General features: G+C 36.8%; 1 protein-coding gene across 4 annotated transcripts in view; it reads left to right on the top strand.

The window, feature by feature from the left end:
* The window catches only part of p115 (General vesicular transport factor p115), a 93,289-nt gene that overhangs the window by 1,633 nt on the left and 67,336 nt on the right, over positions 1–24,320 (top strand). For all 4 annotated transcript variants that reach the window (XM_070082343.1, XM_070082527.1, XM_070082471.1 and 1 more), the window contains exons 2-7: positions 652–786; positions 12,312–12,408; positions 14,050–14,221; positions 14,596–14,692; positions 14,978–15,179; positions 15,363–15,463. In XM_070082343.1, coding sequence (XP_069938444.1) covers positions 652–786; positions 12,312–12,408; positions 14,050–14,221; positions 14,596–14,692; positions 14,978–15,179; positions 15,363–15,463 — 804 coding nt within the window. The remainder of the gene's footprint in view (positions 1–651; positions 787–12,311; positions 12,409–14,049; positions 14,222–14,595; positions 14,693–14,977; positions 15,180–15,362; positions 15,464–24,320) is intronic.

Raw genomic sequence — 24,320 nt, 5'->3', positions numbered from 1 at the left:
CAGAATAATTCAAACTGAGAGTTGATACCAGTAGTAATTCATTTTAAATCATCCTACTTCCACAGTACCTGAGAACACATGTAATTACAGTACTTAAAGTTCACCTAGCAAGCAAGTAGGTACCTGGGTGTTAGTAGACTGGTGTATGTTGCACCCTGGGAAACAAAATTGAGGACTCAATGGAACTAAGACAGACAGTTCCTTGATGATGCACTGCCTTTCTTGGGTTATCCTGGGTGGCTAACCCTCTGGGGTTAAAAATCTGAACAAAATCTTATCTTACCATACTTAAACTATTATCAAAGCCATTATTAGGTCTAAGAGGGTTAACACCAGCCTGAGGAGAATGTAGGCATCTATACTATCACTTGTATTAGCTATAATAATGTATACATGGGGAGATGGCTGGGACTTTGCACATATGTATATGAATACAAAAATGTTTGCTGCACCAAAATCAACATTTATTATGGATATATTTTGCCTTGTAGGAGCATTGTCAATGACCATGCTCCCAGTAAGTGAAACATTTCAATAGTAAATGTCATAGTGCTACACCTGTGCCTTATATACATACTTAATGGCATTTGATAATTTTTTGTCAACTGAAAAGGTAAATGTAATACATATACAATTAATTTTTTTCTTCAGGTAGAACGGCTTATAGACAGAGTTCAGTCATCTACATTACTAGAGGATCGTCGTGATGGTTGCAGAGCTCTCAAGGCCATGTCTCGCAAATATAGAGTTTTGGTTGGAGCACACGGGATGGATACACTTACACAAGTTAGTGTCTCTCTGCTTATGCTTGCAACCATTTTTTATAGCTTTTGTATCTTAGACCTTTGCAGTAATTTTTGTAATCTCTTACTGTACTCAGTGTTTTCTGTTGAATTGTGTAAGCATTTTAATATGAAGAGGGATTCATATGTACAATGTAGTTTCACTGAAGTCCTCTTCAGTAGTCTTTGGTGCTGTGTAACAAAATATGCAGTACTCATCTTTATCTTTTGTTTTAAGTTCTCTTTTGGTTCATTTGTGCCATTGACCAGTGTTCCTTACAGTTTTATAAATTTTCATATGTTTACTAATACTTTGCCTTTTAAGTCATCTTTCTGATCTATGTAGGTCATACCACTAGCTTCAATTTTTTATGTAAAAAAAAAAGACATAAGGTGCCATTTTAGGAATTTTTATTGAAGACAAAGTATATGTAGACAGAAGGCAGAGTCAGATGTGGAAATGAGATGCAGCAACAGGAGAATAATTTGTTTTGATGGCTGGCCAAGAAAATACGCTTTGTCTTCTTTATTGATTCTGTCCATTTCATCAAGTAGTTATGCACATTACAGTGTGCAACGCAAGCATTATTCCAGTTGTTCATGAATCATATGTTCATTTATGCACATTGACAGATTTTTGGTAGTTCCTCTAATATATTTTAATCACCCTCCACAAAGAATTTCATATTTCCAGCACTTTCTTCTTAACCCTTTCAGGGTCCTCAGACCCTCTCCGAGACTTGTTCTCAGGGTCGCCCAAATTTAAAAAAAATTTTTTTATTTTTTCTTATGAAAAGACAGAGAATCTTTTCCTGATCATAATGACACCGAAAGTATGAAATTTGATGGAAAACTTACGGAATTATGCTCGCAAAGTTAACGGTCTCGACGATATTTACGCATCGGCAATTTTGTCCACTTTGAGCTCTATTTTCGGCCAATTCCAGTGTACTAGTTGACAAAAATCATAACTATTTTGCTAGAACTCCATTTTTTCTATCGAATGAGTACTACAAGAAACCACCCATTTACCGATTTCAACTATCCAGTAAAGTGGTCAGAATTTAGCAATTTTGCCAATTTCACACAAACTTCAAAAGATGCCAATTTCCGAATAGGGTCCAGAATAAACAAGAAAGACATTCCTGGCACTAAAATAACAAGTTCTCTGTTCGTTAAGTCACATCCCAAGGCCTCTCTTATATTTCTTAGGCTTTCCACTCTGAATTTTTATTCTTACAAAAAATAGAAGATTTACTGTTATGCAGACTACTGCATTAGTGTAGAAATGGTATAAATAATATCAGCGCACTTGTGAAAGAATATTAGACTCACCAGTTGACGTGTATTGGACGCTTGGTATGATTTGTTTACTTTTGAACTTTGGTAAAAATCGAACATTTCTGCTACTTTGAGCTCAATTTCAAAGTACTTTTCATTATAAAACCAGTCAAAATCATCTCAATTTCTGTAATATGTCTTCCATTCTATAAAATGAGACCAGGAAGACTATAATACAACCATAAATACCATACGAAAATGCAGTAGAAAGTCGCTGTTTTAATCCAAAAACACTGTCAAAGTTTTTTTTTTCTCATTACGCACTGTGTGCTGCAGGATTTTTTTTTATACTGCGCTCACTGACCACATAGACCCATTCTTTCATATGTAGGCCTACCAGCTTTCTCTCACTAGATTTGAGGGCGCTAGAATTTAGGCGTACTAGTACGTCAAAAACCCTGGGGCGTAAGCCGTACTAGTACGGCCGAAACCCTGAAAGGGTTAATTTTGTTTAAGGTACATATTTGTGTTTTGCGAGTACCCATATAGTGAATGAAGTGATGACCATTACTTTGCTGTTGGCATGTTGGTTGTTTTGAAATTTGAACAGTGCTTTGGTTTAGTAACTATGATATTGGCATGCATGGCCTGTGTGGAAGATTAAGTATACGTGTATATCAGAGTTGATCTTGGATTTTGGTAAGTTGAGCATCTTTGTTAATTTACTTTCTTTGAACTTGTAAATAGTTCATTATCACTAACTTGCTTAGCTATCATTACTTTGGGGCCCAGTCCCTGGAGTAGAAAAACTCTAGGACCTCATCAAAGGTATATCAGAGGTATTGCACATGTGTTCTTTGACCTGATATATCTCATCAAATGATATTAAAGTGTTCCGTTTGCACATACTCCATGCAAATATGGACCAGAACAGGACTAAAAGATGACCCCATAGCCAGCTAAAAGATTATTTGTAACAGGTAGCTTATGAGAGGTATTTACAAAGCAGAAGTGTTATAAGAAGAGTAGAGTATATGGAGAGTAAAAGAAAGGTGAAGAGAGTGGTGAGAGAGTGCAAAACGAGAGCGGATGATAGAGTGGGAGAGGTACTGTCAAGGAATTTTAATGAAAATAAGAAAAAATTTTGGAGTGAGTTAAACAAGTTAAGAAAGCCTAGGGAAAGTATGGATTTATCAGTTAAAAACAGAGAAGGGAAGTTAGTAGATGGGGAGATGGAGGTTTTGGGTAGATGGCGAGAATATTTTAACGAATTTTTAAATGTTGACGAAGAAAGGGAGGCGGTAATTTCATGCACTGGCCAGGGAGGTATATCATCTTTTAGGAGTGAAGAAGAGCAGGATGTGAGTGTGGGGGAGGTGTGCGAGGCATTACGTAGAATGAAAGGGAGTAAAGCAGCTGGAACTGACGGGATCATGACAGAAATGTTAAAAGCAGGGGGGGACATAGTGTTGGAGTGGTTGGTATTTTTGTTTAATAAATGTATGAAAGAGGGGAAGGTACCTAGGGATTGGCAGAGAGCATGTATAGTCCCTTTATATAAAGGGAAAGGGGACAAAAGAGATTGTAAAAATTATAGAGGAATAAGTTTACTGAGTATACCAGGAAAAGTGTACGGTAGGGTTATTATTGAAAGAATTAGAGGTAAGACAGAATGTAGAATTGCAGATGAGCAAGGAGGTTTTAGAGTGGGTAGGGGATGTGTAGATCAAGTGTTTACATTGAAGCATATATGTGAGCAGTATTTAGATAAAGGTAGGGAAGTTTTTATTGCATTTATGGATTTAGAAAAGGCATATGATAGAGTGGATAGGGGAGCAATGTGGCAGATGTTGCAAGTGTATGGAATAGGTGGTAAGTTACTAAATGCTGTAAAGAGTTTTTATGAGGATAGTGAGGCTCAGGTTAGGGTGTGTAGAAGAGAGGGAGACTACTTCCCAGTAAAAGTTGGTCTTAGACAGGGACGTGTAATGTCACCATGGTTGTTTAATATATTTATAGATGGGGTTGTAAAAGAAGTAAATGCTAGGGTGTTTGGGAGAGGGGTGGGATTAAATTATGGGGAATTAACCCTTTCAGGGTCCAAGGCCCAAATCTGGAGTCACGCACCAGTGTCCAAGAATTTTCAAAAAAAAAATTTATTATTTTTTCTTATGAAATCGTAGAGAATCTTTTTGTGAAGGTAATAAAACAAAAAGTACGAAATTTGGTGGAAAATTGACGAAATTATGCTCTCGCGAATTTTGATGTGTCAGCGATATTTACGAATTTATTTATTTATTTATAATTTGAGCACACTTACAGAGGTACAAAAAAAATACAGATAAGAGCAGCATGCCAAAGCCACTTATACTATGCATAGCATTACGGGCTGGCTTAAAATTAACTTAAGATTAACTAAGCAATGATGAAATCAGTGAAAAACATTAATGTAAACTGATTACTATAAAGCACAAGTGAGTATTACAAAGATAGGTCATATGGTTGCATGCATTGTTATAAATTCAGTAGAATGGAGTATTCTGTTAGGTAGTGTATTTAAAAAATAATAAAGTTAGATTGGGTTTTAGGTTTAACATTTATGTGATATAATTGTGAGAAACATTTAAGATATACAATTTATAAGGTTCAGTTATTCAGTATTTATTTGGTTTTGGGTGAGTAAGTGATCTTTGAGAAGAGACTTGAATTTATAAACAGGTAGTGTTTCTTTTATATTTACAGGTAATGAATTCCAGATTTTAGGGCCTTTTATGTGCATTGAGTTTTTGCATAGCGTGAGATGGACACGAGGAATATCAAAGAGTGATCTGTGCCTTGTGTTATGGTCATGTGTTCTGTTGAGGTTGGCAAGGAGATGTTTGAGGGGAGGGTTAATATCAGAGTTGAGTGTTCTATGTATGTAATAGGTGCAGTAATAAGTATGGATGTTTTGTATGGTGAGTAGGTTGAGTGTATTGAATATTGGTGGAGTGTGCTGCCTGTAGTGAGAATTTGTTATCATTCTAACTGCAGCCTTTTGTTGGGTAATTAGTGGTCTGAGATGGTTACTTGTTGTTGAGCCCCATGCACAAATTCCATAGGTGAGATAGGGGTAAATAAGAGAGTGATATAGGGCCAGGAGGGCTGACTGTGGAGCATAGTACCGTATCTTCGATAGTATGCCTACAGTCTTGGAAATTTTCTTAGAAATTTGTTGTATATGTGTATGAAATTTGAGTCTATTATCAAGGTGGATTCCTAAGAATTTTCCCTCTGTTAGCTTTGTGATAGGTGATCCGTTTATCATTATGTTAAGAGGGACATCTGTAGCTCTGTTACCAAACTGAATGAAGTAGGTTTTGTCAATGTTTAGTGTAAGTTTGTTAGTACTCATCCAGGTAGATATTTTCTGTAATTCGGTATTTACAGTATTGGCTAGCGTGACTGGGCTCGGGTGGGAGAAGACGTATGTTGTGTCATCAGCAAATAGTGTGGGTTTGAGTAATTGAGAAGCATTTGGTAGGTCATTTATGTATAGGAGAAAGAGAAGAGGGCCAAGGACACTTCCCTGTGGGACACCAACTGTAATTGGTTGTGCAGAAGAGTTTGCCCCATTTGCGTACACATATTGGCTTCTGTTGCTGAGGTATGACTTGAGGTAGTTGAGGGAGTGCCCTCTTATACCATAGTGTGACAATTTTACGTGGAGCAAGTCATGGTCAACTGTATCAAAAGCTTTACGTAAGTCAATGAAGATCCCCAGTGGGACTTCTTTTTTCTCTATTGCAGTGTATATATGTTCTAGCATGTGTATAATAGCATCATTAGTATTTTTATTAGGCCTGAATCCAAATTGGCAGGGGTTGAGTATGTTTTGGGAGATAAGGTAGGAGTAGATTCGTTTATGAATTAATTTTTCGAAGATTTTTGAGAGAGGGTGTAAGTTGGATATTGGCCTATAGTTATTCAACTCTGTTTGGTCTCCTCCTTTGTGGATCGGGGTGACCCTTGCTATTTTGAGTACTGTAGGGAAGGTGGAGGATTCAATGGATTTGTTAAAGAGTGTTGCAATGATTGGTGATAGCACTTGTGACACTTTTTTGTATATAAAGGGTGGTAAGGTATTTAAATCTCCTGCCTTGTTTTTTAGTGCGTTGATAATAAGGGAGACTTCGTATGGGTTAGTCGGAGCTAGGAACAGTGTGTTCGGGTAGTTGCCGGTGAGGTAGTCATTTGGTGGGGTATCTGAGCTTGGGATTTTATTGGCAAGGTTTTGTCCTATAGTGGAGAAGAAATCATTGAGTCTGTTTGCTGTTTCTGTTGGTGGGAGTTGGGGTTCATCTGATTTTGCTAATTTTATTTCGCTATTTCGTGATATCTTTTTTGTTCCCAGAATTTCTGATAGGGTTTTCCAGGTCTTTTTTATATCACCTCGTAAGTTGGATAATCTGTTCTCATAATACAATTTTTTTGCCCTTCTTATCAGGCTGGTTAGGATTGACGAGTAACGTTTTGTTTGGTCTCTGGTTATGTGACCCATTCTGTACTGTTTTTCATATTGGTGTTTTGTATTTATGGATTTGAGAATGCTGGGTGTTAGCCAGGGACTGTTCAGTCTCTTAGCTGTCATCTGCTTAGTTTTTTTAGGGCAGTGCTTGTTATAGAGGTATTGAGTCTTTTTTAGAAAATTATTAATACATTCGTCAATATCTGTATTGATTTCTAGCTCAGTGTGCCAGTCAATGTTTGCTACTGCTGTTGTGAAGTTATTAATGGCTGCCTCATTGTGAAGTCTGAAGGTGACTTTAGTAGTGTCTTGGGGTAATTTACCAAGAGTTGTTATGAGGAAAGTAGGGTAGTGGTCTGTGGTATTATCTGTAATTATGCCTGATTTTAAAGGGGATATGGTGTTGGTCCAGATGTGGTCAAGTAGGGAAACACTAGTCTCTGTAACTCTTGTAGGTTTTGTTACTGTTGGTAGCAACATACAGTTACTCATTGTGTTTGTGAATTCAGTAACGTGTGGGTCCTGGTCTTGCAGGAGATTTATATTGAAGTCACCTGAGAGTAGTAAGTGATCTTTGTTCATGCATGCATCAGTTATCATACTTCCTAGGTTTTGACTAAATTGGCTAATGTTTGACTGTGGAACTCTGTAGATGTTTATCAATGTGAGAGGTTTTTGTAGGTATTTGGATTTGAATTTGGCTATTATATATTCCCCATGTTCATCTCTTGTGCAAGTATTAGTGATACATTCTAGTTGGTCTGAGTAGTATATGGCTGTGCCACCCCCTTGCTGGTCTGGCCTACAGTTATGTATGGCTGTGTAACCAGGAATGGCATAGACATCTGTACTATCAGGCTTTAGCCAGGTTTCAGTTAGTGTAATGATGGACATATTGGCATGTATGGAATTTAGTAATGCTATGAGGTCATCGTAATGCTTGCTTAAAGATCTGATATTGTAGTTAAAGATAGTTATATTGTTGTTGGCACTGAGAAGTGCCTTTGATTGTTCTGCAGTGTAGTAATTACAGTAACTGTTTGATTCATTTAAGTCATTAAATAAGAGGTTGGTATCTGGATCAATGCTTGTAATCATAAGATTTGTAGTGAATCTATAGTTAGAATTAAGTATAAAACAAAGTAAATAGTCTTAAGCTAAAAAATAGCACCTGAATTATTTAACAAATGTAAAATAATGAGCTAAGGTAGTTTTTTTTTTTTTTTTTTTTAAGCTAAAATAAAGGAGACAATATAAAAGGGACTAGTACAAATAAAGTGATGATCAAATAATGGAGCTTGGGAATATGATAGTAGGTAGTACTATAAAATAAATGAGCTTTGGAATATAATGGCAAAATTGTGAACTTGTTCTACTTTAGCACCTGAGAATAGCACCTTGATTATTTTAACAATTGTGAATGTATAAGCTAGGGTAGTTATATAAAGCTAAAATAAAGGAGAAAATATATAAGGGACTAAAATTAAGTAATGGTAAACAAAGTTAAATGGACAGATGGTCACTATGAAATAATATTGGTTTAGGAGTAAGATCTGATTTGTAATATTAGATAAATTGAGCAGTTTATTGCACAATAAAAGTAAAAAAAAAATGAGGTAGTTGGTACTAGCTAGCAAAAGATAGTTTTGGTACTTGCAAAAAAGTAATTGGAATATACACTAATTGCATACACAATGTAAAGTGACTAAAAAAACAAGTAGTGATAAACAAAATTAAATGGACAGGTAAGAAAAAATGAATATTATTAATTTGGAGTAAGATTTGACTTTTAATTTAAAATTATGAGCAATTAATAGCAGTAAGAAAGTTATAGAGTATTGGAGGTAGTTGGCATTAGCTAGTGATGAAAAATAATAAAAATAATAATGTACAATATAATAGTAACGTACACTATATGCACCACACGTATATATGTATTAAGGGCACTATCTAATCTGTTACAGAAATGTCAGCTTTTCTAAGGAAGGTAGAGAAATCATGTTCGTTTGAGATGGTATATTGTTGTCCTGTTGATGTTTTCCTTACTAGTATTTTCCCATCTCGCGTGAAACACTGATGTATTTTGTTTTCCTGTTTAAGTTTTCTCAGCCTGAACAGAAGGTTTTGACGTTTTTTTGTTAGACACTCATTTATGTACACTCCATTTTTCATTGTAATTGCTGATTTAATTAGGTCCTTTCTTTTATCGTATGAATGAAGTCGGATCATTATACTGTGTTTACTTCCTGGTTTTCCTAACAAACGTGTTTCTTTGATTTCATTGTTTTGCACGATGACTTGTACGTGGTCCTGTATTATCCTGACAGCAGTTTCTTTGCACTGAGCTTGTGTTATGTCACTAGGAATGTGTGGACTGTTTATTATAACTGCATCAGACAACTTATCTTGTTCAGTTTTGTCGTCTTGGAAATCAAGGTATTCATTTAGTCGAGTGTGCATGTTCTGATTCCAGTCCTTGATTGCTTCTTCAACCTTCATATTTATTGTTGTTATTTGCTCAGTGTGACTGGCTATAGCTGCTTTTAGAGTATTTTCTGTGTCAACACTTCCCGATGTAATCTTCTCTTCAAGGTTTTGGATCTTATTCTCGAGGTTGGTTATCTTGGAATCTCGTCGCTCGAGTGCTGCTTTGATATCTTTGATTTCATTTTCTAGAGCAACGATGTAGTCCTTGATATTGTCAGGAATAATCGTACCTGAGTTATCATGGATGAATCCTTTGAATCGGCGATTTTGCCGACTTTGACTCCCATTTTAGGCCAATTACATTATTCCAATCAACCAAATTCTTAGCTATTTCACTAGTATTACTTCTATTCTATCGATTGAGCACAAGAAATCGCCAAGTCAACTGTTTCAACTACAAAATAAAGTGATCGGAAATTGTTAATTTGGCCCAATTTAACACAAAGTTCAAAATATTCCAATTTCAAAATAGGGTCCAGAATGAACAATGTAGGCATTCCTGGCACTAAACTAACATTTCCTCTGTTCATTAGTTATGTTTTGAGGCTTTACAAATAAATTCCATTTTGATTTTTTATTCACATAATGAATTTTTATTCACACCAAAAAATAGAAGATTTACTCTTATGCAATACTGTAATAATTGTATAAATATCATCACCATATTTGTGAATGTATATTAGACCCACCAGCTGACGTGTATTAGATGTGTGAGGTCGTTTGTTTACTCTTGAATATCGGCAAAAATTTAACATTTCCGCTACTTTGAGCTCAGTTTCAAGCCATTTCCAATGCTAAAACCAATCAAAATCATCTCTATTTCTGTAATATGTCTTCCATTCTATCAAATGAGACCAAGAAATCGCAAATACAACTATTAAAAACATACGAAAAAACACTGCAAAGTTGCTGTTTTAATCGAAAAATCATGATTTCATTTTTTTCTCTCATTATACACAGTGTGCTGCAGGATCTGTTTTATGTGGTGCACACATACCACATAGATGTATTCTCTCATATCTAGGCCCAAATGTACCACTCACAGTTTATCAGAGTGAGCTGAGCTCATGGCGTAGATCTACGGTTTGGACCCTGAACGTAAAGCCGTAGATCTACGGGACGGACCCTGAAAGGGTTAAATACAAAATGGGAAGTGACAGTTACTTTTTGCTGATGATACTGTGCTTATGGGAGATTCTAAAGAAAAATTGCAAAGGTTAGTGGACGAATTTGGGAATGTGTGTAAAGGTAGAAAGTTTGAAAGTGAACATTGAAAAGAGTAAGGTGATGAGGGTATCAAATGATTTAGATAAAGAAAAATTGGATATCAAATTGGGGAGGAAGAGTATGGAAGAAGTGAATGTTTTCAGATATTTGGGAGTTGACGTGTCAGCGGATGGATTTATGAAGGATGAGGTTACTCATAGAATTGATGAAGCAAAAAAGGTGAGTGGTGCATTGAGGTATATGTGGAGGCAAAAAATGTTATCTATTGAGGCAAAGAAGGGAATGTATGAAAGTATAGTAGTACCAACACTCTTATATGGGTGTGAAGCTTGGGTTGTAAATGCTGCAGCAAGGAGGCAGTTAGAGGCAGTGGAGATGTCCTGTCTAAGAGCAATGTGTGGTGTAAATATTAAGCAGAAAATTCGGAGTGTGGAAATTAGGAGGTGTGGAATTAATAAAAGTATTAGTCAGAGGGCTGAAGAGGGTTTGTTGAGGTGGTTTGGTCATTTAGAGAGAATGGATCAAAGTAGAATGACATGGAGAGCGTATAAATCTGTAGGGGAAGGAAGGCGGGGTAGGGGTCGTCCTCAAAAAGGTTGGAGGGAGGGGGTAAAGGAGGTGTTGTGGGTGAGGGGTTTGGACTTCCAGCAAGCGTGTGTGAGCATGTTAGATAGGAGTGAATGGAGATGAATGGTATTTGGGACCTGACGATCTGTTGGAGTGTGAGCAGGGTAATATTTAGTGAAGGGATTCAGGGAAACCGGTTATTTTATATAACCGGACTTGAGTCCTGGAAATGGGAAGTACATTGCCTGCACTCTAAAGGAGGGGTTTGGGATATTGGCAGTTTGGAGAGATATATTGTGTATTTTTATACATGCAGGCATGCATGAGCATGTTTGGTAGGAGTGAATGGAGACAAATGGTTTTTAATACTTGACGTGCTGTTGGAGTGTGAGCAAAGTAACATTTATGAAGGGGTTCAGGGAAACCGGCAGGCCGGACTTGAGTCCTGGAGATGGGAAGTACAGTGCCTGCACTCTGAAGGAGGGGTGTTAATGTTGCAGTTTAAAAACTGTAGTGTAAAGCACCCTTCTGGCAAGACAGTGATGGAGTGAATGATGGTGAAAGTTTTTCTTTTTCGGGCCACCCTGCCTTGGTGGGAATTGGCCAGTGTGATAATAAAAAAAAAAAAAATATACTTCTAAACTGTTGTATTCTGGGCACCTCTGCAAAAACATTGATTATGTGTGAGTGAGGTGAAAGTGTTGAATGATGATGAAAGTATTTTCTTTTTGAGGATTTTCTATCTCTTTGAGTCACCCTGCCTCTGAGGGAGACAGCCGACTTGTTGGAAAAAAAAAAAAAAAAGGGTACTATCATATGTAAAGAAGTTGAAGTTGATACAAATTTCATGTAATGAGTTAAATCCCAGCACTGTGAGAGTGACTGAAAATTTTTAGTAATTTTTTTGAAGAGCACATGTATGGCTGGGATTTCATCAGTGCAGTTGAATTTTGTATGAATTTCAGCTACAGTACTTTTGTTGCTCACTAGTAACTCTCATAACTGCTTGAAATGGACAGAAGTCAAACTAGTCATTAAAATGGGTGATAAATTCAAAATACGTAAAGTGTTGAAACTGACCTCCTCATAACTTCCTTTGTTCTAAACAACAGTGGTAAAGTTTTCAATTAGCCAAGCCTCTGGCAATTTTGTTGGGCAAAGCCTATCATTGTGGCCAACCATCAAATTGAATCTTTCTCCTACTCACCCACCTCATTGCCACACCTGATTCTTCCTGCTACCTATATATTTTGCTCACCCCAGGTATCTCTATTGACTTGAAGAAGCCTCTTGTACAGGTAAAATCTGTTTTTAATTAAGTTTTCTAGAACAATAAACTTGCATTTATTGTCACACTTCAGTCCTTATCAGCAGTCTACTATTCAAATACGTACTTTGTTTAGTATTCTTTTTAATGTCAGCTTTATATACTTTTAAATATTTCTGATGTTTCATTTCAGGTTTTGGAGACGGACAGAAGTGACCATGAAATTGTCAATTACTCATTAGAAACACTTGTGAATATCACATCCCCGGAAGAATATCCAGAGGAAATGGGTATTTATTTTTATTTTTATTTTGACATGCTAAGCAACAGTAACACTGCCCATATATGTTGCACACTGTCACTTTTTCTTAACAACTCATAAACCTGTTTTAATCAATATCCAAATGATCTTAACTTAAGACTTTGCAATGTCAGTCCCATATTAGTTAGTTCTGCTCTAGATAAGTTATTATTTTACTTATTATTTATTTAATATTTACTTATTTATTGACTTATTTCATTTATTATTATTTTTCAATGAACTGGCCATATCCCACCGAGATAGGGTAGCCTCAAAAGAAAAATGGAAATTTTTCTTTCCAAATTTAGTAATGTTTGCAGAAGGGGTTACTAGGCCCTTGCTTCCAGCATTTTAGTTGCCTCTTATGACACACATGGCTTATGGAGGAAAAATTTTGCTCCACTTCCCCATGGAGATAAGAGGAAATAAACAAGAACAAGAACTGATAAGAAAATAGAAGAAAACCCAGAAGGGTGTATGTATATCTTTGTCTTTCAACAAATTGACCGTATTCCACTGAGGCAGGGTGGCTCAAAAGGAAAAACGTAAGCTTCTCTTTTTAAACCTAGTAATATATACAGGAGAAGGGGTTACTAGCCCATTTCTGCTGGCATTTTAGTTGCCTCTTACGATACGCATGGCTCACAGAAGAAGAATTCTGTTTCACTTCCCTAGGAGGAAATAAACAAGAAGAACTAGTAAGGAAATAGAAGAAAACCCAGAGGGGTGTGTGTATATACATGTATATGCTTGTCTATGCATGTGCAGTGTGACCTAAGTGTAAGTAGAAGTAGCAAGACGTACCTGAAACCTTGCATGTTTCTTCCTCTTTCAACAAACTGGCCATATCCCACCGAAGCAGGGCGACCCAAGAAGAAAAACTTTAGTAATATGTACAGGAGAAGGGGTTACTAGCCCCTTGCTCCCAGTATCTTAGTCACCACCCTGCATGTTTTTTTTTGTTTTTTTTCAACACTCCAGCCGTATCCCACCAAGGCAGGGTGGCCCAAAAAGAAAAACGAAAGTTTCTCTTTTTAAATTTAGTAATTTATACAAGGGAAGGGATTACTAGCCCCTTGCACCCCGGCATTTTAGTCGCCTCCTACAACACGCATGGCTTACGGAGGAAGAATTCTGTTCCACTTCCCCAATGGAGATAAGAGGAAATAAACAAGAACAAGAACTAGAAAGAAAATAGCAGAAAACCCAGAGGGGTGTGTATATATATGCTTGTATATGTGTGTGTAGTGTGATCTAAGTGTAAGTAGAAGTAGCAAGATGTACCTGAAATCTTGCATGTTTATGAGACAGAAAAAGGACACTAGCAATCCTATCATCATGTAAAACAATTACAGGTTTCTGTTTCACACTCACTTGGCAGGATGATAGTACCTACTTGGATGTTTGCTGTCTACCAACCAACTACCTAGCATTATTATTATTATTATGATTATTATTATTATTGTAGTTCTGCCGAAATATAGAACAACATAATTGCAAATGTATGGTAATATAACTTTTACACATAAAGATTTTTCAGTTAGATGTTTTAATTTGATATATATATAATTAATGAATACTGAGTGAATTCATTTTATATGATGATTGTTATGAAATATTTGTTACACAGAAGATGAAGGTACAACCCCAGCTGGCCATGCCTCGGTAGTAGGAGAGCAGTTCACTGAGATCTTCACCAAGCGCCAGGAAAACATAGAACTCTTGGTTAACCTCTTGGATGAGTTTGATTTTAAAGTGCGCTATCCTGCAGTAAAACTGCTAACTAATTTGCTGAAAAATAGGTTAGTCAACTCTAAGGTTTGAAAGCAGTTATTAGAAATAACTGCTATAATTACTGAGAATCCTGAGGGAGTGAGCAAAATGTTACAGGTAGTGGCTGCTAAAGTTAATTTGACAATAGTGGAGCATTATGATAAATTGGGAGGTTGAGAGTAATAAATATGAGAGAGGAAATTAAAAGCATTTGTTTAAATACTGTGTGACTCATAGTGAGTGTAACTTTCTTTTTTTTTTGTAGTCTTTTATGTGGTAAAATACTATATCAGTTAAGAGTGATAGTTTCTTGTGTTGTAATATGCAAGTGACCAAGCAAGATTGATCATTCTAAGGCTTTGTTATAAACACAAGTCTAATTAATTTTTGTGCTTTGCAACAGACCAAAGGATCTACAAGAGGTGATCCTAATTATTCCCAGTGGAGTCTCAAAGCTTATGGATTTGCTCTCGGATAGCAGAGAGGTCATCAGAAACGATGTATGTAGTATTTGTAATTGTGAAACCATGCCACGGGCGGGATTTGAGCCCGCGGTCAGTCTCAAAATGGGTTCAAATCCCGCCCGTGGTATGGTTTGTTTGCAATCGTGTCATTACGATTTCGTGAGTCATTTGTAATTGTGATTATATGAATTTTTTTTTCATATATACAAAGCATTGAATTTTATAATTTTGTTTGATATAGGCTCTACTGAAATGTAAAAAAAAAATATATCTTTATTTGGTGATTTCTCTGAAATTATTAGTAAAAAATATTACTTTCAGACTTTATTGCTTTTGACTCAACTTACAAAAAGCAATACCAATCTTCAGAAGATTGTAGCATTTGAAAATGGCTATGATCATATGTTTGAGATCATTGAAGGAGAGGGATATTCTGATGGTGGTGTGGTTGTTGAAGACTGCCTCATTTTAATGCTTAATCTTCTGCGCAACAACCCTTCAAATCAGACATTTTTTAAGGAAGGTAGGTATTGAGCGGAATGCAAGCATCATTTGTCACTAAACATATGATATTGTATACACTCATCTTAGTCATATTTTTATTGACCTTCAGCTAGGATCTTGCATTTTTCCCTTAAAGACATCATTCACAAAATTTTTGTAACTTGGATAATTCATATTTACAGTAGCATAATTACTTTTTCAGGAAGCTATATTCAGCAACTTACATCATTCTTTTCATTGCCTTTGGACTCAAGAGATGGTTGGTCTGCACAGAAGGTCACCAATATTCACTATATGCTACAGGTTTGTGTCTTTCTTACCTAGTTGTTCATTGCTATTGATAATACAGTTTTCTCAAAGATTAATTATAAAATTTCTTGTGTATATCATTTTTTTCTCTACTGAATTCTAGATTTAGGAATGAGATACATTGTTTTTTCTTTTGCTGTAGATAGACCTAATTTTAACATATATTGAGGGTGTATGGGTTTTGCAATAGAAGTGGTGAAGATGGATGGATAGTGAGCAGTCATGGTTTATAAAGAAACTATAAAGAGACACTAAAAATTCCATTTAGATATTCATTGTTAATGTGCTAAATTTTCTTATCAAGTTTTTTTATTTTAAGCTAATATTCATGTAGAAAGAGATTTGGTAATAAGTAATGCATATTTTATGAAAAAGAGGATAAATAAATATACAAGGTATGATGTAGCACGTAATGAAAGTAGTTTATTAGATTATGTATTGGTGGATAAAAGGTTGATGGGTAGGCTCCAGGATGTACATGTTTATAGAGGGGCAACTGATTTATCGGATCATTATTTAGTTGTAGCTACAGTTAGAGTAAGAGGTAGATGGGAAAAGAGGAAGGTGGCAACAACAAGTAAGAGGGAGGTGAAAGTGTATAAACTAAGGGAGGAGGAAGGTCGGGTGAGATATAAGTGACTATTGGGAGAAAGGTGGGCTAGTGCAAAGATGAGTAGTGGGGGGGGGTTGAAGAGGGTTGGAATAGTTTTAAAAATGCAGTATTAGAATGTGGGGCAGAAGTTTGTGGTTATAGGAGGGTGGGGGCAGGAGGAAAGAGGAGTGATTGGTGGAATGATGAAGTAAAGGGTGTGATAAAAGAGAAAAAGGTAGCTTATGAGAGGTTTTTACAAAGCAGAAGTGTTATAAGAAGAGCAGAGTACAGGAAGGCCCCGCTTTACGGCGTTTCACTTTACGGCGTTCCGCTAATACGGACATTTCAAATTATGACCAAAACTCACTATACGGCTCCCCCCACCTGACTTTCTAATACGGTCACCGTGCCCCACCCTGTTTGTTTACATTCTCCATGAGCTCAGTAAGCACTAAGTCTCTCCATTTTGTCTGGAAACTCCAAAATTTCAAATGTTTTTAAAAGTTATTTCATATTTTATATATACTCTGATAATTATACTTATGTATACCTGTACCTAAATAAACTTACATACATCAAGTCATTTAAATGTCGTATATTACGTTAATATACACATTTTCATTAATCCATCCATGATATTTTTTTCAAAATTATATAATAAACACGATACATAACATAAAAAGATGATAAATACACCCCACAATAGAATAAATAAACATAAATATAAGATGTGGGAGCCTGGTTTGTTTACTCTGTGCCTGGCCTGTCACCTCTCATGTACTCATTCTTTCTCTCTCTCATTTATTCGTTTTATCTCATTTACTTACTCCTGACCCTACATTAAGACTACAAATATTTTAAGGTAAGTAATGAGTGAACTGTATATACATTTTATCGCTCTGGGATGCTTAAATATCATAGAATAGTATGTGTGGGTGGGGTGGCCTGGCTATTACAATACATACCACACTTGATTTCTTACAATAAATACTACTTGTCTCACCCTAGATTAAGACTATAAATATTTTAAGGTAAGTAATGAGTGCACTATGTGTGTATTGTACCTTTTTATTGTTTTTTGATGCCTGGTTCTATTGCTAACTTAATATATGTTAGTGTAAACTTGTTATCTAGTGTTTGTATGCATTTATAAGTGGAAAAAAAGGGTGTTCCACTTTACGGCGGTTTCCGCTTTACGGCGGTAGCCTGGAACCTAACCCGCCGTATAAGTGGGGCCTTCCTGTATATGGAGAGTAAAAGAAAGGTAAAGAGAGTGGTGAGAGAGTGCAAAAGGAGAGCAGATGATAGAGTGGAAGAGGCACTGTCAAGAAATTTTAATGAAAATAAGAAAAAATTTTGGAGTGAGTTAAACAAGTTAAGAAAGCCTAGGGAAAGTATGGATTTGTCAGTTAAAAACAGAGTAGGGGAGTTAGTAGATGGGGAGATGGAGGTATTAGGTAGATGGCAAGAATATTTTGAGGAACTTTTAAATGTTAAGGAAGAAAGAGAGGCAGTAATTTCATACACTGGTCAGGGAGGTATACCATCTTTTAGGAGTGAAGAAGAGCAGAATGTAAGTGTGGGGGAGGTACGTGAGGCATTACGTAGAATGAAAGGGGGTACAGCAGCTGGAACTGATGGGATCATGACAGAAATGTTAAAAGCAGGGGGGGATATAGTGTTGGAGTGGTTGGTACTTTTGTTTAATAAATGTTTGAAAGAGGGGAAAGTACCTAGGGATTGGCAGAGAGCATGTATAGTCCCTTTATATAAAGGGAAAGGGGACAAAAGAGATTGTAAAAATTATAGAGGAATAAGTTTACTGAGTATACCAGGAAAAGTGTACGGTAGGGTTATAATTGAAAGAATTAGAGGTAAGACAGAATGTAGGATTGCGGATGAGCAAGGAGGTTTCAGAGTGGGTAGGGAATGTGTAGATCAAGTGTTTACATTGAAGCATATATGTGAACAGTATTTAGATAAAGGTAGGGAAGTTTTTATTGCATTTATGGATTTAGAAAAGGCATATGATAGAGTGGATAGAGGAGCAATGTGGCAGATGTTGCAAGTATATGGAATAGGTGGTAAGTTATTAAATGCTGTAAAGAGTTTTTATGAGGATAGTGAGGCTCAGGTTAAGGTGTGTAGAAGTGAGGGAGACTACTTCCCGGTAAAAGTAGGTCTTAGACAGGGATGTGTAATGTCACCATGGTGTTTAATATATTTATAGATGGGGTTGTAAAGAAAGTAAATACTAGGGTGTTCGGGACAGAGGTGGGATTAAATTTTGGGGAATCAAATTCAAAATGGGAATTGACACAGTTACTTTTTGCTGATGTTACTGTGCTTATGGGAGATTCTAAAGAAAAATTGCAAAGGTTAGTGGATGAGTTTGGGAATGTGTGTAAAGGTAGAAAGTTGAAAGTGAACATAGAAAAGAGTAAGGTGATGAGGGTATCAAATGATTTAGATAAAGAAAAATTGGATATCAAATTGGGGAGGAGTATGGAAGAAGTGAATGTTTTCAGATACTTGGGAGTTGACGTGTTGGCGGATGGATTTATGAAGGATGAGGTTAATCATAGAATTGATGAGGGAAAAAAGGTGAGTGATGCATTGAGGTATATGTGGAGTCAAAAAACGTTATCTATGGAGGCAAAGAAGGGAATGTATGAAAGTATAGTAGTACCAACAGGGCCAGATTAAGACGTCTCCAGGCCATAGGCTATTCAGATTGGCGGGGCCCCTTTGAGTTACGGGTAAGCGAAGCGACCCCTTCCAGCTTGGGGGTGTGGGGGGGGGTCGGTGTGAACCTGTTTAAAGGTCTAATTAAATACATTCTGGCTATTTAGATTAAATTTAATAGGGAAAGTACATCAAGACAACCAAAACCATTTACCAACAGCCATTATAACTATCTTGTTAAATCATGCATTTTAAAGAGAATAAACTCAAGACAGCATAGTATTACTAGATTAGGCTATTAAAGTAGTGACATCATGTACCTATTATATTCAGCATAACCACTACAGCACTATTATTCCCTTTATAAATCACTGACCATTATTGTTATCATTGCTTCATGCATAAGACTATCAAATCATATAAACTCAAGAAAGTAAAGAATTGTTTATATTCACAGGCACTTCTTAAATAAACTTTTTTCTGGATTTCATATTGGCAAAATCATCAATTATATTCTGAAAATCAATATTTCTTGTTAGATCAGAATCAATGGTCAACAAGGCTAGGTTACACAATTTGTCTTGGCTCATTGTTGAACGGAGCTGGTTTTTCACACTTTTCAAAACAGAAAATGAACGTTCTCCTTCACAGTTAGTAGCTGGAAGTGTTAGGTAAAGGCGATACACTATGTCAACATTAGGGAAGGTTTCTGAGATACCTGCATTTCTTAAATGTTTCAAAGCAGCTGAGGGCACACATTTTTCAGGTGGAGCTTTAATCTGATTCATGTACCCAGAAAAATGAACTATTTCTTCAACAAATGTGTCCTGAACATCTGCTGAAAGGTGTTGTTGCAACTTTAATGCAGCTTCTCTCAATTCTGCATCTGGCATAGTAGTAATTTTGAACAGAAATCCAAACTTGTCATTGAGATTCTGGTAGATTTCTTTTCTTTTCACCAATTCTGTAATCAGTGAATCCAGAATGACGAAGTATGTAGCTGTCTTACATTTCTGCCTTGGTAGCAACACAATTTCATTGTCTGGCTCTTCAAAATTGTGTTTCCTCTTCCTTGACCGCTGATGATCAGCCCGGTAACTGTAGTCTTTCACCAGCAGTTTAGCTTTCTCTTCAAACATTTCAAAAGCTTCATCATTGCGAAGTGAGCTTACAAATTCCACTAAGCCTGCATAGAGGTTAGCACAAGTAGCCAATTCAATTTCAATTTCCTGAAGTGTCTTGTTCGTGGCATTTAACCATTCCAGTATACAGTCCCAAAGCACACAGAGTAAGGCCAATTCAAAATCTTCCAATTTTGATGCTAAGCTGGCTGCTTCGCTTCTTGTAGTTGCTGTCTGGTCTTCATCCTCTGCTATTTGGATCAGAGCAGAACGTATTTCAGCAAAGCTGTCTTTCAAAGCATGTGTTGCATCATGCTGCGCTGACCACCTTGTTGTTGATAATGATTTGATGACATCTCCATGAATGGTTGACTTGAGTATACTCCACCGATGCGTTGAAGCAGAGAAAAAATTAAAGAGTGCTTGTAAAAGTCCAAAAAATGAAACTGCAGCGACACAACACTCTGCAGCACATGACCCAACAAGATTAAGAGAATGTGCTGAGCAGGGCACATATTCAGCAAGTGGGTTGATTTGCTTGATACGGGCTTGCAATCCATTATATTTACCCAACATGTTACTTGCATTGTCATAGCTCTGGCCACGGCAATCCATAATAGAGAGATCATGTTCAAGCAGAGTATCCAGTACTACATTCATCATTGTTTCTCCATCATAGCCTGAAAGAGGAATGAATTTTATAAAGCGCTCTACAGGCTTACCACTGGAGTCGACAAAGCGAACAATGAATGTCAATTGACCTGTATGTGAAATATCTGGTGTTGAATCTACACTTATTGCAAAGTATTTTGCAGTTTTCACAGCTGCTATGATGTTATTGAGGACCTTCTTAGTCATCAGTTCAATAAATTCATTGCATATAGTAGATGACATGTAAGATACAGTGCCTCTTCCTGCATTCCCAAGGCGTGACACATGATTTGCTAAGAATGGATCGAATTGTGCTAACAATTCTATGATCCCTAGGAAATTGCCATTGTTTTCCAAACCAAAAACCTCATTTTCTCCATGGAAAGCAAGTCCTCTTAGAGCTAAGAATTTTACAACAGCAACAACTCTTTCTAGAACTTTTCTCCAATAAGTGCGCTCTTTTTCAGTTTGATTTTCCAAATGAGAATCCAATAAGCCTTTTTTCTGTGCACGAAATACACTGGCTAAAATGCAGCTCCTGTGAGTGGTGCTGTTTTCATGTTCCTCGATACACTTGGAATTTTTCCAGTCATTGAACCCCTGTGTGAAGGTATTTTCTTTGGTAGAAAATAGCTTGCATGCTGAACAGTACACTTTTCCTGAGCTTTCAGAGTGTACCATCCATGATCTTTTCACAGTTTCTGAATTTGCAAGCTTCCTATAAAACATAGATGACTAAAGTCAATGTTCAGAGTTTGACTGAAGTTTTCTGCAATGAAAGCATTACGTAGAGAATCTGGGATTACATTTGGCCATGAGGCGGGATCTTTTAAGACAAATCCTGTGGATGAAATGTCCGTTGAGACATTGAGAGGAGACACAAAAGAAGTAGATGCTGGCTGAGAAATAATGGAGGGAGGGCTTCCTGTATGAACTGACGTATCTGCAGATTCAACTGTACTGGTAACATCAGAAACTGTTTTCGTGAACATGTCTGTGATCTTTCTGCAGCTTCCTACATCTTTCTTTTTCTGTTCTTCTTGAATTTTCTTCTTTCTTTTCTGTAACCCACTCGCATAAGAACGTCCAACATCATGTTCACGAGATGCCATAATGAGGATGTATCACTGTCTGTAATCATGCAAATGCAAATTTTTCATTATCAATTATTATTAATTTTTTAATTATTATTAAATTTTTTTTTTCTGTCAATTGGGGGGATATGGCCCTTGTAGCCCCCTTTCCTCTGGCTGCGCATCTAAAAATTCAAAACGTTACCAGAAAGGAGTCATATACAGAACTTTTACCATAGATTAGGTTGGTGATTTGGGCTACGAATATTTTACTAATTCATCCTCCTTGATCTCCAATTTACTTAAACAGAAATCATACTGAGTCCAAGAACAATGCACAACGGTATTTATGTTACCATTTTCATAACTAAACTAATCATTATGTTTTGGATGATATATGGCCTACCACCATAGATAAGGACATGAGAATTAAAGAATGCAGGGACAATTTTCAGTTTCACCCAACCAACGATTTTCTGATGTGGCTTATGTGTTTCTGGGTATGTAGTAAATTAATTGATGTTCTACATCACTTCCGTCGCAACTTGAAAACTAAGCATTTGCGACGGAAGTGATGTAGAACATCAATCAATTGAGATCTGTTATTGAAATGATAAAGACTTAAAGACAGGACAAAGTGCTTTTAAAACGTACAAACGGAAGTCAGTTTGCGTTTTTAGGTGTTTCTTTATAGTATTTTTACCAAAAATGCGTCTTTACTGGTCCATGCGTCTTTACTGGTCAAGTAACCCTATCAACAACACCAGTTAATTTGTCACAGTACAAGTCTAGATAACGTGTAATTACTACAGAAAATTGGAGAGGAATCTCCCATACTCGCCCATTAACGGGAAAACACAGCTGTTCTGATGTAAACAAAGGCGTGTTGAGTGTTACCATCTGTGGTTAGGTTTATTTATTTTGATTTTATTTTATTTCATTATTTATTTTTGTTTTGATTAATTTTTAAAAATCAATTTTACTCTCCAAACACTTGAACTTTTTAGGTAGGGACCCCTTTGCACTTGGCACCATGTGCGCAGTCTTGGATGAGCCCCTGAACCCCTTGGACCGCGGGGCCCCCAAATGCGAGGGGCCCTAGGCAAATGCCTAGTTTGCCTATGCGGTAATCCGGCCCTGAGTACCAACATTCTTATATGGGTGTGAAGCTTGGGTGGTAAATGCAGCAGTGAGGAGACGGTTGGAGGCAGTGGAGATGTCCTGTTTAAGGGCAATGTGTGGTGTAAATATTATGCAGAAAATTCGGAGTGTGGAAATTAGGAAAAGATGTTGAGTTAATAAAAGTATTAGTCAGAGGGCAGAAGAGGGGTTGTTGAGGTGGTTTGGTCATTTAGAGAGAATGGATCAAAGTAGAATGACATGGAAAGCATATAAATCTGTAGGGGAAGGAAGGCGAGGTAGGGGTCGTCATCGAAAGGGTTGGAGAGAGGGGGTAAAGGAGGTTTTGTGGGCAAGGGGCTTGGACTTCCAGCAAGCGTGCGTGAGCATGTTAGATAGGAGTGAATGGAGACGAATGGTACTTGGGACCTGACGATCTGTTGGAGTGTGAGCAGGGTAATATTTAGTGAAGGGATTCAGGGAAACCGGTTATTTTCATATAGTCGGACTTGAGTCCTGGAAATGGGAAGTACAATGCCTGCACTTTAAAGGAGGGGTTTGGGATATTGGCAGTTTGGAGGGATATGTTGTGTATCTTTATACGTATATGCTTCTAAACTGTTGTATTCTGAGCACCTCTGCAAAAACAGTGATAATGTGTGAGTGTGGTGAAAGTGTTGAATGTTGATGAAAGTATTTTCTTTTTGGGGATTTTCTTTCTTTTTGGGGTCACCTTGCCTCGGTGGGAGACGGCTGACTTGTTGAAAAAAAAAAAATTCATGTAGGAGCATGTTTTCCATTTTCTGTGATAACTCTTAGTTTTAAGACTAGACCTCATTGTCTTCACTACTAATATATTTCCACATTTTTTTCATCATTTTTTTTAAAATGCATTTATCTTTAGTATGAGTTCTTTGGTATGTGGTTGTTTTGTGCAGAAGTGGAAGGTTCCTATTTTGATACAGGAGGGTCCCACTTATATGGCAGGTTAGGTTCCAGGCTACCGCAGTAAAGCGAGTTGCCCTATTTTTCACTGTTAAATACACATAAATGCCTGATAATATGTTTACACTAGTGCATATACAGGGCCACATCCCTTTATCCGAAATTCTAAAATTCGAAAAGTTCCGAAAACCGAAGTTTTTTCCTAGAGTGTGGAGCGTCAGTCATCTGTATTACAGCCTTGTGACCAAGGAATTTTATGCTCCATGAAGAGCAAGTATAGAGACTATTTTTTAAACTGTATGCTTGCTGCAGTCAACGAGGAGTAGGAATCCAAGACTTTCTGAAAGAGTTCAGTATTAAGGATGCCATTTATGCAGTTGTTAATGCTTAGAAGAATGTTGATAAATCAATTTTAACAAATGCTTGGCACAGACTTTAGTTTAAAACGAAGTTTGATGTAAATGAACCTACAGATGAAGACTTTGAAGGATTTTGTGTCACTGATAAAATGATGAAGATATCAAACCTCAAAACTTACACTAAAAGTTTATCGGAGGAAAGCATAAATAAGTTACAGGAAGCTAACATCGAAGAAATGCTGAACATTGACAATGATGCACCTGTTGTGCATTCCCTAGTAGTATTTGTAGTCTTTATTTATTGCA

Source organism: Cherax quadricarinatus, chromosome 1 (genome assembly GCF_038502225.1).
Source record: "Cherax quadricarinatus isolate ZL_2023a chromosome 1, ASM3850222v1, whole genome shotgun sequence".
Classification (NCBI taxonomy): domain Eukaryota; kingdom Metazoa; phylum Arthropoda; class Malacostraca; order Decapoda; family Parastacidae; genus Cherax; species Cherax quadricarinatus.
Note: the sequence above shows the minus strand (reverse complement) of the source record. Positions and strands in the feature narration are given on the sequence as shown.